The sequence below is a fragment of the Pygocentrus nattereri genome, chromosome 23, assembly GCF_015220715.1.
Source record: "Pygocentrus nattereri isolate fPygNat1 chromosome 23, fPygNat1.pri, whole genome shotgun sequence".
Lineage (NCBI taxonomy): Eukaryota > Metazoa > Chordata > Actinopteri > Characiformes > Serrasalmidae > Pygocentrus > Pygocentrus nattereri.
This window is the reverse complement of record NC_051233.1, coordinates 7,673,962-7,687,344: the sequence shown is the minus strand read 5'-3', so window position 1 is coordinate 7,687,344 and position 13,383 is coordinate 7,673,962. Positions and strand designations below refer to the sequence as shown.

The 13,383-nt window shown below is 41.8% G+C and overlaps 2 protein-coding genes across 2 annotated transcripts in view; both read right to left on the bottom strand.

The window, feature by feature from the left end:
* The window catches only part of LOC108430423 (nucleus accumbens-associated protein 2), a 79,058-nt gene extending 77,087 nt beyond the window's left edge, over positions 1–1,971 (bottom strand). The window contains exon 1 of the mRNA XM_017702898.2: positions 1,855–1,971. The gene's annotated coding sequence lies outside the window, so the exon portion shown is untranslated. The remainder of the gene's footprint in view (positions 1–1,854) is intronic.
* A 2,655-nt stretch (positions 1,972–4,626) lies between these two features.
* Positions 4,627–11,802, bottom strand: tmem250 (transmembrane protein 250). The gene is made up of 2 exons (XM_017702867.2): positions 11,632–11,802; positions 4,627–8,861 (listed from the first exon to the last, which is right to left on the bottom strand). The coding sequence occupies exon 2, from the start codon at positions 8,652–8,654 to the stop codon at positions 8,235–8,237; it is 420 nt and encodes a 139-aa protein (XP_017558356.1). The 5' UTR covers positions 8,655–8,861; positions 11,632–11,802; the 3' UTR covers positions 4,627–8,234.
* Between the last annotated feature and the right edge of the window lie 1,581 nt (positions 11,803–13,383).

Below are 13,383 nucleotides of genomic sequence, written 5' to 3'. Positions count from 1 at the left end.
GGCTGAAATCAGACGGAAATGTGTTCAGCTACATTTTTCACTCGCGAGTGGACAGTTGAAACTTTGAGGCAGTGTACTTTGTTTCTACAGACAAGGGGGGAACAAAACAGATGATCTGTGCACCACTGTTGCATGACTTCTGCGAATATAGTTTATTGTTGTTATTATGTCAAATTGTTTCATTGACTTCTATGACAAAGCACCATCACTGGTCCACTATAGGCCACTGGCTCCTCCTCAGTACTACTGAAGACTGCCACAAGGCCCAGTGTTTGAAAAACCCTTGTCTACACGGCGTTTACGCAACATTTAATATCACAAATATCACAAATACAGCATTATCAATCAACTCACATGAACATATCCACATTATTACAGCTGGCAAGTGTCTAGTTTGAAGGATGTGGCATTAATTAAAACATTCGTTTGGAGCATTTTCCAAAGCATTCTGTGTTGTACTGTTAAAACGGCCATTCTAATCATTTTCAGGGCCCACTCAAACTCAAAAGCTGGTTTTGCAGAGCTTAGCTTCCAGACCAGTGAGTGAATTCGGAGTGCTTAAAGGAGAATTCCACCCATTTTTTCCAAAATTCCTTGAGATGTAAACAGTGATTCAGAGTGGGCTGGTGTGAAATGGCTCAGATTTCTTTAGTGGTGGTGATAGGAACCAGAAGTCACCATGAGTACAACACAAATATAGTCACTCTATTTACTATCCAAAACCACCAGTGCACCTACACTTGTCTTCCAAGCTTTTATTTGTAATGTTGATGATGATAAAACAGCGATAAATCCGAAAGAAAAAAAAACAGGTTTCTTTGGGGGTCTATTTTGCCTCACAAGACCCTTCATGTATCCCTCCACCACGAACGAAGTAAAACAGGGAATGAAAATACAGTTTAAGACGAAACTTTATCACAAAACTATCATCTCAGACGTCAAACTTTCTGTGAGGGGAGCTTTTACGTCTGGCTCCCATCAGCCCCACTGTGAGCAACATTCCCCACCAAACCGCTCTGAATGACTGTTGACATCTTGCGCAGGAATTTTGGAAAATCGGCGGACTTCCCCTTTAACACTGTTAAAGAAGCATGCTGCCGCGAGGCTACGAGCTACCCCGCAGTGAAAGCTACAGAAATGCCCGATTCTCAGGATGGGACCCTGGCTAACTTTTGTTGCAGGGCAACTTCTGAGTGACCTGCGATCTGTGCTGTGCGGCTGGGCGGTAATGGACCACTTGACCGGCCTCTAACGTCCAGCACGATGGCCCAGATTCGTGAGCAGAGCGGAGCTGCATGTGTGCATATTCATATGGAGTATATAACAACACTGCAGCTTTGGTGACGCAACGAGCGCATTCCATAGCATGCAACGCTGTGCAGCCCGCGCGGAGCAGCGCGAGACATTTCACGGTTTAGCCCACATTCCATCAGTCTCGTATTCATTTATTTTTAGCATTTTTTTGTGGGGGGTACGAAGTTGGCATTAGCCTGTCGAGTCGATGCGAAACACGAAGCTGAAGTCGGGCTCTATTTCGCCAGCCGTCTCGTTCGAATTTTCCCGTTCCACCTTAAACGGTGCAGCAGTTACACTACGGCTCAGGCGTAGTTGCTAGAGGCGCCGTAGTGTAACTGCTGCACCGTTTAAGGTGGAACGGGAAAATTCGAACTTCAGCCAGCAGCTCAGACTCATTAATATGGAGCAGGGAACTAGGAAATAAAATATGGCAACCCCGAGCGACGATACTAAAGAGACAGAAGCAGAAAAGGAGGAGGAAAAGAGAGAGAGAGGGACAGGCAAAGAGACAGAGAGAGAGAGAGAGAGAGAGAGAGAGAGAGAGAGAGAGGTATTTACCCAGTTCTGTGGCTCCTCCATAAAAGAAAGCTGCCGGTGGGCTACCGCGCTGCTGCCGCTGCCGCTGTTTTCTCGGATAAAACTTTCTCCAGGGTTTGTTAGCACGGCCCTCAGCTTCACTTCAGCTGCTCTGCCCCCATCTCTCTCTCTCTCTCTCTCTCTCTCTCTCTCTCTCTCTCTCTCTCTCTCTCTCTCTCTCTCGCTCGCTCTCGCTCTCTCGCTCTCTCTCTCTCTCTCTCTCCCTCAGTCAGGCCAGGAAGTGATTGCGGCTCACATGGACTGGCCTGACATCATTCTCCACTCGTTTAGGGAGTGTTGTTTTTTTAAAGACACAGGCTGTGCAGTGTGTGAGCCCTGCTGGAAACAAGAGGGAAGACTTCTTCAGCTCTTTTGGAGCTCCTGCTATATTGTACACGCTCAAAGATGGCTCTTCAAAGGTTCTTTAGTGAAGGGAGTGGTTGTGTTCTCTATATAGAACTATTCGTGTGCTTAAATGCTTCTTTGCATGGAGAAAGGGGTCTTCAGATTGACTGAGAATGTGTTGTAGCTATATGGTTCTGCGTAGAACCTTTTTGAAAATGGTTCTATGCAGCACCAAAAAGGTTCTTCTGATGTTCTAAGCTTGTCATCATAACAATGGCAGAACCCTTTTCGGTGCATGCCCTTGTTTCTAGACTCCGCTCTTGATTGTTCTCACCTGTGTTATCCACCTGTGTCTTGTTAACCCTTGGCGTTTCTGTATTTAAGCCCTGTGTCTTCCCCTGTTAGTTTGCTGGTCTTTGTAGTGTACTGTGTTGTTTGGTGTCGTATCTTCTGGCTTCTGTTATATTCCTTGTTGTCATGTCTGTTCCGCGATCTCTCCATGTTGGCTCTCTGACCCTGGACCCTGATTCTGAATTTGCCCCTAATAAATCTCGCTTCTCTTCGCATATGCGTCCGCCTCAACATCGCTCCCATGCGTTACAGGCTCAGGCAGGCTGGGCTATTCGGCCTGTGAAATTATTTTAAATTTCTATTAATATTGGTCCATTTCACTATGAACTGCACTACAGTCCCCAGCATGCACTGCAATGTAATGTATGCTCCCACCCCCTCCCAACAACAATCTATGGGACTGTACCACAAAAACTGATGTCTGTTTCAAGCACCTGCTGTATTGGGGACATTTAAAGAGGTGTAATAGTGATCTGCAGCTGATGCTGTTTTATATAAAATAAGATTTTATTTAAACCATTTATTTTTGAACCATTCAGATATCCCGTGCTTATTTTTGGTGTGTTATGAATAATCCATGGTCAGTTGGGGTCATGGTAAAATGTACAAAACCACAGCTGGCCCACAGATTTGTTGAGATTTTTTAGTAGGGCGCTTTTAGTGGTTGAGTTTCGTGTGAAGTTATGGTATAAAATATTTCTCAAAACAGACATGAGCCCCTTTTCTGCTTCACCCATTTTTGATCTGTTTAAGACTACATGTCTACCTGCTTTCTTCAGAAATGAAGGATATTAATAGTGAGTTTGTCCCGCTTTGCTGCAGCAACAGCGTCTACTCTTTCTTCTGGGGAAGGCTTTATTCTACATGCTGGAACATTGCTGTAAGGATTTGGTTGAGCATTAGTGGGGTCAGGTACTGATGTTGGATGGTCAGTTCTGGACCACAGCTCATCCCAAAGGTATTGGACGGAGCGCCATCACATCATCTCCATCACTCCAGCACAGTTCCACTACTCCAGAGTCCAGTGTTGAGGGGGCTTTTTACCCTTCTAGCCCACCCTTGGCATTGGACATGGTGACCATAGGCTCATGTGTGAAAACTTCCAATAATAATAAGTTAAAAGAACAATAATCGTTTGTTCTGTTAACTTATTATTATTACAAAATAACATTTATTCAGTTGATTTGATTCAAATGGGTAGACTCCACATGAATAACATATATATGTTATACACATATAGCATGTATTACAACTGCTGCCTCTCAGTTTACTTACTATTAGTAGAACAGCATATCAAGTGTTTTGGTGCTCATTTTGCATCGTTGTGCTTAAATCTAGAGATGAATGGTCAGGGAAAGCCGACTCAAGCAGCAGGGTGTTCACAGGCTCAATACTGACGTTGTCGGGACATGAGTTTAGACGGGAGCCAACAAGCAAGTCTCCTAAACAGGACAGTTTTGAAAGGTTCGAACCAAAAATCAACACATCTGTTTAATTGTAGCTGATGAAGAGGTTGGAAAATGATCTTAAATGTTGAATTATTTAGAATTTTGGAAAAATCAGTGGAGTTCCCCTTTAAATATGCCACTTTTTTTTGCAAATTTTAGAGCACGGTATATATTTATACTTATAGTTTAACATACTGGAGATAAAAATATTCACCACAATAAAAAAATGGGCCCAAACTTTTCCAAAGGATGCATTTTATGTTTTATTTGTTCCCCGTTATATTAAATTCAGCAAATGGTCATTACGCATTAAAACGTGCAGAAGCATGTTCTCTGTACAGGATGTAGAGACTGCATATATAGACCCACTTGAGGGCAGTAATATTTTAAAATGTGGTTGATTCAAATCCAGACACACTGAATTGCATGTGAATAAAATATATTATGGCAACATCGTCACATCTTTTAGTTATTTATTTCGGGCAGTAACTGTAGTTTATGCAGTCAGTGTCACATATATGATCCATATGGTAATGATGGGCACAGCTAATATTCATCTTTTCACAGTAAACATAAATACAGCTTATAAAAAACACAGAAAACACAGACATCTTCAACTGTAAACAGGTTTATTGAAAAACAAACTGCTGTTCCTGAGTGGCCGTGAACTCTGCTATGAATGGATGTCAGTGGCACTTGACTGGGGAATATCTGTCTATTAGCACATAGATACAGACTCAGTTAGCTCTGACATGTTTACAATGGCATAAATGTCAGCAGAGTGCCTTCATTTAGGAGAAACAAAAGAGAACGCTTGGCCAAGTATGAGGCATATGATGTCTTGATCCCCGAACAATAGCAGGTTGTGTGAACCAGTTTCAGCCTCATGCCGGGCTGGCGCCTGAACGCAGCGCAGGGCAACACGGGGGCGTTGCGATTGTGGTCTGCTTGGCATCAGAGTAACAGGTCTAGAGTGAGTGGCCTAAGTAACCTGAAACAGGCCAAACCAATCACTCAACAAAATAAACATCATGACTGAAGATTTCTTACTAAACCTAAAACCTACATCACGTGACGCCTCCTTATTGTCGCTGTCGTATCAAAACCTCTCCGTTTGTTCTCATTTAGGATTTTCTTTTGACAGCATTTTAAATGCTGATGCATATTGTGTGAAAACTTTATGATGGACCAGTAGAATTGGCCCAAAACCTTGCTACATTTACTTACACCAAAATGAAAAGGGAATGCCACCAACTTTTTCAAAATTTGCCTAGTTAAATGAGCAGTCATGGGAACGTTGTTCACAGTGGTGGTGACTGAAACCAGACATCCAGACTTAATATTACACTAAATGGTTATGAATGCACTGCCTGATGCCCGAGACACTGTTCCAAGACAGTTTTGAAATAAAGATGGCCTAAACCATGTTCTTAAAACCCATTACATGTTCTTAGAACCCAGACATTTTTCAGATAGTAAATAAAATGTCTATATTTGTGTTGTAGTCATGGCAACCCCTGGTTCCTATCAAAGAAGTCTCCCTCCAAACCACTCTGAGTCACTCTGTTTACATCTCAACCACTGTTACCCAGAAAGTTTGAAAAATGGGTGGACTTTCCCTTTAAGAACGTTCTTCAGTACAGCTACCGTTCTGGAGATGTGAAGGCTTTGTTACAACAGCAATGGAATGAAAGGTGACGGTTGGGCACGTTGGCACAGAACAACAAAAAGAGGTCATTGCGTTATGACAGATGACCAACTTGAGACAACATGACACTTCCTCCACTTAAGTTAAAGCAACCAGACTAAGCGAACCTTAGAGGAAAACTCCAGCAGAATGTTTTCAACATAATCTTCATCTGCTGCGTCTGTAGCATATGCTTGATTATCACAGACAAAAATTTCCCCATTGTTAGTAATAATGAAACTTGCTGCTTCTGCTGCTTCAGCATCTGCCCATTGGCTTCCACTGTAAGCGAGTTCAGAGTCGACTGGTTCTCTGTTCTTTGAGGAAAACATGTCTGTGCTAATTAACAGTGTGCTACGAATGCAGCAAACAGAGATTAGGTCTTAATAATGCTAGACTATGCCTTTAACACATAATGACTACAGCCTTAATACTAAACAGTCCTACTTACAGTGTAACATTTTGAATTAATGCAAGCATGTTTTGCTCTGACGAACTTGATCCGAGCTTTCTAGGCTCTTCTGGGTTGGTCCTCAAGGCATTAAATGAGTTCAGTAGTGCCTGGTTGTGGGTGGACTGTAATAATGTCCATTAGTATAGAAAAAACAGGTGGCACCTTGATAAGACCAGGTCAGACAGTGTGCTGAAAAACAGTGCTGCACTGAATTTAGCAGATTGAAATACAGGACATAACACAGCTACTTCACTGGCCAAAACTGTGTAGGGATATGGGAATTCTGGGCTACGGAGGTCCAGAGAGGCCATGAGCTGTTGCTATAATTTTCTGGATTGTTATCTTGAGATAACAAGATAAGTAACTCGTTATCTCAAGATAACAACCTTGTTATTTTGAGATAACAAAATAAATAACTTATCTCAAGATAACAACTTTGTTATCTTGAAGTCACAAGATAATTAACTCGTTATCTTAAGATAACAACTTCTGTTGTCTTGGGATAACAAGAGAAGTAACTCATTATTTCAAGACAACAACTTTATTTTGAGATAACAAAATAAATAACTTCAAACAATTTTCTCATTTTGAGATTAAGAAATAATGAACTAGTTATCTTAAGATAACTACTTTTGTTACTCCGAGATAACTAGATAATTTATTATTTCAATTTTATCTTAAGATATCAAGATAAGTAACTCGTTATGTCAAGATAAAAATTGTGTTATTTTGAGATCACAAGCCAATTAACTCGTTATCTTAAGATACCAACTTTTGCTGTCTCAAGATAACAAGTAACTGGTTATTTCAAGATAACAACTTTTCACAAGATTAACTTGTCCAGAAAAATATAACTACCTCATGGCCTCTCTGGACTTCTGTACTGGGCTGGTGTCGACATCCGATATTCATAAATTTCTTCATATATTGTACATTTTAAACTATTGAGATAGAGATTACATCTGCTTGTGTCAGCATTACAGAGAAATGCAACGTTAATTTCTGAATACATTTAATAAAATTAATAAAATGTAGACATATTAGAGCAGTAGCCCACCGTTCAAGTTTCCAATCACTTATTCTACTAATCATTTTTTCCTCTATCAACTTTGACATCTAAACGTATTTTAGTTCATATTTCAAGGATTTTGGGAATGCAAAATAATTATTACACACATATTATCTAAGCTGCTTGTCCTCCTGAGTTGCAGGGGGTGCTTATAGAGGGTCCCTATCCCCTGGTCAAGGGGCGTAAGGCAGGAAACACCTTGGACAGGCCACCAGTCAGTCCATCGCAGGGCATCATCACTGCATTCAGCTGCTTATTATTTTATTATTTATATTTCATTAGTGTTATGTGTAACAAAGTTATAGATCATCAACATCTGAACAAAACCCATCTCGATTTTGTCACAATTTTTTTTTTTAGAATTTCAAACTTCCGGCTGCTCTTTATATCATACCAAAATTTTATGATGAACCGACCAATAGAAATGCTTGAAAATAACGACAATAATGGAGATACAAGGTTTTCTTCCGACAGCAGCGATATGTATAAAGCTCAATTATACATCAAGCTCAAATTTTTATCCCCATTTCTCAAATACAGTTAATTTTGGATATTAACTTTATTAGAAATTCTTGATGTTTTGCAGCTTTCTCATTTCTGAATGATCTACAGGTCGGTTTGCTCCGGGAGCATCTCATTTTTGTTCAGATTCTAAGTTTCCTACTAACTATCTGAGACCTGGATGAACACATTTGAACAAATTTATGCACTGGATTATCTGTGAATAGGATTTTCTACCGATTTCAAACATCTGAAAGGAGAATCCAAAATTCTGAATGGAATTGTAAAATCAATGCCTCAAAAATCCATTCGAATTATGGCTCCAATTTAAGCATCAGCCCAGCGTTGGTCAGTTTTTAAACAATCTGCTAATACGATTCTATTCTGGTATCATCGTGCATCTCCAGCTGATGTAATATATTATATTTACGTGAAAATAAATGGAGTAAAATCAGTGCATCACTTTTTTTCGCTGTCGATGCTCAAACTTAGCGTCATCACCGACACCTACATGTCCACAAACACCATAAAGCACCAGCCTAAGCCGCCCACTAAGAACATGGTGACATGCATGCTGTAGATGAAGAGTTCGTTCAGCACACCGAAGTCCAGCCGCCGGTGCCCCAGCAGCAGCAGAATGACCGACAGCTTGTACTGCAGGCGCAAGAAGATTCGCACGGAGACGTACTGCAGGCACAGCAGCGCCGACAGCGCCACCCAGAGGAGGGAGGTGAACAGGCTGCAGCCGAAGTAGAGCAGGAAGCGGACGAAGCTGTACATCCAGCGTGACTTCAGGTACAAGTCGAAATTGTTGTACTTGGTGCGCACCAGCTGGGAGGTGCGCGCCGGGCCGCAGGCCGAGTGCATGCAAGTAGTGTGGGGGCCGTGGAAGGAGCGCACCCGCCGCGGGATCGGGATCACAGGCATGAGTGGGCTGGGAAAGCCCCTGGCTTCAGGAAGGCCCGCTGGCAGGACCTTTCCGATGCCTCATGGGTCGCTTCAGGCATTACAGTGAAAGAGAACGTGCAGTAAGCTTGGAGTGCTGTGGAGTAATGTGGGGGAATGACCTCTTGACCTCATGTCCACTGCATGACCCTCTTGGCTTGGCGGCTCTGCCACCTGATCTGCAGGATCCTGCCAGGAATAAAGAGATTAACAAATAAAGTAAAGCCTCTTGAATTTACATGATGAACCTCATATATGGCCAGAAGCCACTGGTGAGTCCTGTTTGGAATTCCACCAAATTCAAATTTCCGGTTAATTAAGATGGTTAGGATGCAAACACAGTGGTTTGGCACAAAATGTTCAGTTCTAGAGAAACTCAGCAAGTCAGTGGTGACAGGAACCAGACGTCCCAAAGTTTCCTCACAGTTATTACATGTATTTATATTTCAGATTAGGTGCTTGCTGATTCAGTCATCGTTTTATGATAGTTATGAAATTAAACATACATTTAAATACACATTCATGGCTGAGAGATACATGCAGGGCTTTGTAAAGCTGTTTTTCAGATTTAGCACCACTGAAAAGAAAACCATCTACTGAATAATATGTAATATACTTGAGATTTTAAGGGGTTAAAATGTGTCAGGTCAGCTGCACAAAAATAAAACGTGTTATATTACCACATTTATCACTGCCAAAAGATGTCAAATATGCAATGCTGTTTATTTTATGTGCAACTGACACCTTTCAATCATGTCACTGTAAATCACCATTTATTCACTGTATAAGAAACGTGTAATTGGCATTCACAAGTGTTCACTTAAAAATGTTTGGCCTTTCTGTGGTCATTTTCTCTTATGGCAAGACCTTGAACATTAATGTACAACCGATCAACATATTTAAATCAAGTAAATCCAAACTATTGTTTTCGAAGTGTCATTCAGAGTGTTTTGGTGTGAAATGCAGTTTTTAAACACGGTGTCCATTCACTGTCCACTCTGACACTCTTACCTTCTCACTCCGCCTTATAGATGTAAAGTCAGAGACGAGAGCTCATCTGCTGCACAGTTTGTGTTGGCCATCCTTCATCAGTGGTCACAGGACGCTGCCCACAGGACGCTGTTGGCTGGATATTTTTGGTTGGTGGACTATTCTCAGTCCAGCAGTGACATTGACATGGTTAAAACTCCAGCAGCACTGCCGTGTCTGATCTACTCAGACCAGCGCAACACACACTAACACACCACCACCACGTCAGTGTTACTGCAGTGCTGAGAATGATTCACCACCCAAATAGTACCTACTCTGTGGTGGTCCTGTGGGGGTCCTGACTACTGAAGAATAGGGTAAAAAAGTATGCAGAGAAACAGATGGACTACAGTCTGTAACTGTAGAACTACAAAGCGCTCCTATTTGGTAAAAGGAGCTGATAAATGGACAGTGAGTGCAGTTACAAGGGGGTGGTTTTACTGTTAAGGCTGATTGATGTACCCATTCATTAAACACATGTAGGTTCACTGGTGGTTTTGCTTAGTTAATTAAATTTGTGTTTCAGACACCAAACCACTCAGAATGACTTTGGTGACATCTCAACCACAGAATGATGCAATAATTTAGTATATCTGTGGTATTAGCCTTTAAAAGTGGGGCCAAAATTGAGCCAATGTTATTCACTACTCTGTAAAACCATGAGTAGATGAGTTCCACATGAAGAGAAACATCTTACATTAAAACAATTGTGCCTTTCTGTAGGGTTAGATAGACCTGAGCCAATAATAAATGATAAAAACCGTGACAGTTGTTGTTGTTTGTGACAATACCAGAATGCTTTTTGGTGCTATAGAGAACCATATATATAGTTCTATAAGAGACCCATACACAACACATTCTACCTCAATCTGAAGAACCGTTCCATCATATGAAGTACCATTTAAGCATGCAAATGGTGTTACATAGTACCAGTAGTAGTAAGAATAAAGAGTAACCACAACTTACTAAGGCGTGGGAACAGGACAATTAAGTAATTTCCATGACTTAGTAAGCTGTGGGGAAGAGATCCTAATGCATGGCCATGACTTAGCAAGGTGTGGGGACAAGATCCTAATGCATGGCCATGACTTAGGAAGGTATGGGGACGAGATCCTAATGCATGGCCATGACTTAGGAAGGTATGGGGACAAGACCTAATGCACGACCATGACTTAGGAAGGTGTGGGGACGAGATCCTAATGCACGGCCATGACTTAGGAAGGTGTGGGGACGAGATCCTAATGCACGGCCATGACTTAGGAAGGTGTGGGGACGAGATCCTGATGCATGGCCATGACTTAGGAAGGTGTGGGGATGAGATCCTAATGCATGGCCATGACAGTAAGGTGTAGGGACAAGATTCTAATCCATGGCCATGATTTAGGAAGGTGTGGGGATGAGATCCTAATGCATGGCCATGACAGTAAGGTGTGGGGATGAGATCCTAATCCATGGCCATGGCTTAGGAAGGTGTGGGAATAAGACAATTAAGTCTAGACCACAGCTTAATAAGGCACAACCTTGTTCCCACACCTTACTACGCATTAGCATCTCGTTTCCACCCATTAATACGTCATGGTCACGGATAGTTGTTATTTATACGGGGTGCCACCAGCACGGCTCTGTATACAGATCTCATGGTTCTAAATAAAGCCATTGGCTTTATTAAAGAAGAGCCATTTTAAAGGTCTAACTTAACTTACATTTGCAATGCTGGACAGACACATCGATGATTTGAGCACATGCTTTAGAATAATGAAGGAACTGAAGATAAAGTCAGACGAAATGAGCTGAAAACGGCCGGTTTGTTCGCTGTATGTTTAGCTCATCATGCTAATGTGGCTGCCACCTATTTAACGTCTGAGTCTATTGGACGGCTAACATGCTAAGTTAGCAATCGTTCACATTGCTCAAAAGACAAGCGGCTTACCGTTTTATTATCGCATATTCGCCCGCAGACACATTGTCTCCGTCTTAGACACTTTTCTGGTGCGCAGTTCGGACAGGAAGAAGTTCGCCTCCGGCACGATTCTGCTATTAAACAGAAACGCTAGCTTTTTGTAGCGGGTTAAGGAGCGGCGCGGAATACGTGATGTCGCAAAACAGGGCAATCGCCGGTTGTCCTAGCAACGGAGGAAGGCTTTTAAGGGGAACTTCAACAATTTTTCCAAATTTCTGCGTAAGTAAGTGTCTGATATGCCATCAAAGTTATTCATGGTGGTTTAATGTGAAATGTCCTCTTATAGAAAAAATGATCGAGGCAGAATTGTTCACAGTGGTGGTGATAGGAACCGGGCGTCCACCTCTAAAAGGTCCTTCACAGAAAGTTATTGTACATATATTGATGTATATATATATATATATATATATATATATATACAGTGGTGTGAAAAATTTTCTGTTTTTTTGCATGTTTGTCACACTTAAGTGTTTTGGGAACATCAAACCAATTTAAACAATAGTCAAGGACAACACAAGTAAACACAAAATGCAATTTGTAAATGAAGGTGTTTATTATTAAAGGAGAAAAAAAATCCAAACCATCATGGCCCTGTGTGAAAAAGTGATTGCCCCCTAAACCTAATAACTGGTTGGGCCACACTTAGCAGCAACAACTGCAACCAAGTGTTTGCGATAACTTGCAATGAGTCTTTTACAGCGTTCTGGAGGAATTTTGGCCCACTCATCTTTGCAGAATTGTTCTAATTCAGTTACATTAGAGGGTTTTCGAGCATGAACGGCCTTTTTAAGGTCATACCACAACATCTCAATAGGATTCAGGTCAGGACTTTGGCTAGGCCACTCCAAAGTCTTCATTTTGTTTTTCTTCAGCCATTCAGTGGTGGACTTGCTGGTGTCTTTAGGATCATTGTCCTGCTGCAGAACCCAAGTTTGTTTCAGCTTGAGTTCACAAACAGATGGTCGGACATTCTCCTTCAGGATCTTTTGGTAGACAGCAGAATTCATAGTTCCATTTATCACAGCAAGTCTTCCAGGTCCTGACGCAGCAAAACAGCCCCAGACCATCACACTACCACCACATTTTACTGTTGGTATAATGTTCTTTTTCTGAAATGCAGTGTTCCTTTTACGCCAGATGTAATAGGACACACACCTTCCAAAGAGTTCCACTTTTGTCTCATCGGTCCACAGAATGTTTTCCCAAAAGTGCTGGGGATCATCAAGATGTGTTTTGGAAAAATTGAGACGAGCTTTAATGTTCTTTTTGCTCAGCAGTGATTTTCTTCTTGGAACTCTGCCATGCAGGCCATTTTTGCCCAGTCTTTTTCTGATGGTGGAGGCATGAACGCTGACCTTAACTGAGGCAAGTGAGGCCTGCAGTTCTTTGGACGTTGTTGTGGGGTCTTTTGTGACCTCTTGGATGAGTCGTCGCTGCGCTCTTGGGGTAATTTTGGGCGGCCGGCCACTCCTGGGAAGGTTCACCACTGTTCCATGTCTTCGCCATTTGTGGATAATGGCTCTCACTGTGGTTCGCTGGATTCCCAAAGCTTTGGAAATGGCTTTATAACCCTTTCCAGACTGATAGATCTCAATTACTTTCTTTCTCAATTGTTCCTGAATTTCTTTGGATCTCGGCATGATGTGTAGCTTTTAAGGATCTTTTGGTGGACTTTACTTTGTCAGGCAGCTCCTATTTAAGTGATGTCTTGATTGAGAACAG

What these genes read in the sequence shown, in the direction of transcription:
- tmem250 (XM_017702867.2), bottom strand. Translation starts at nt 8,654, where the DNA reads ATGCCTGTGATCCCGATCCCGCGGCGGGTGCGCTCCTTCCACGGCCCC.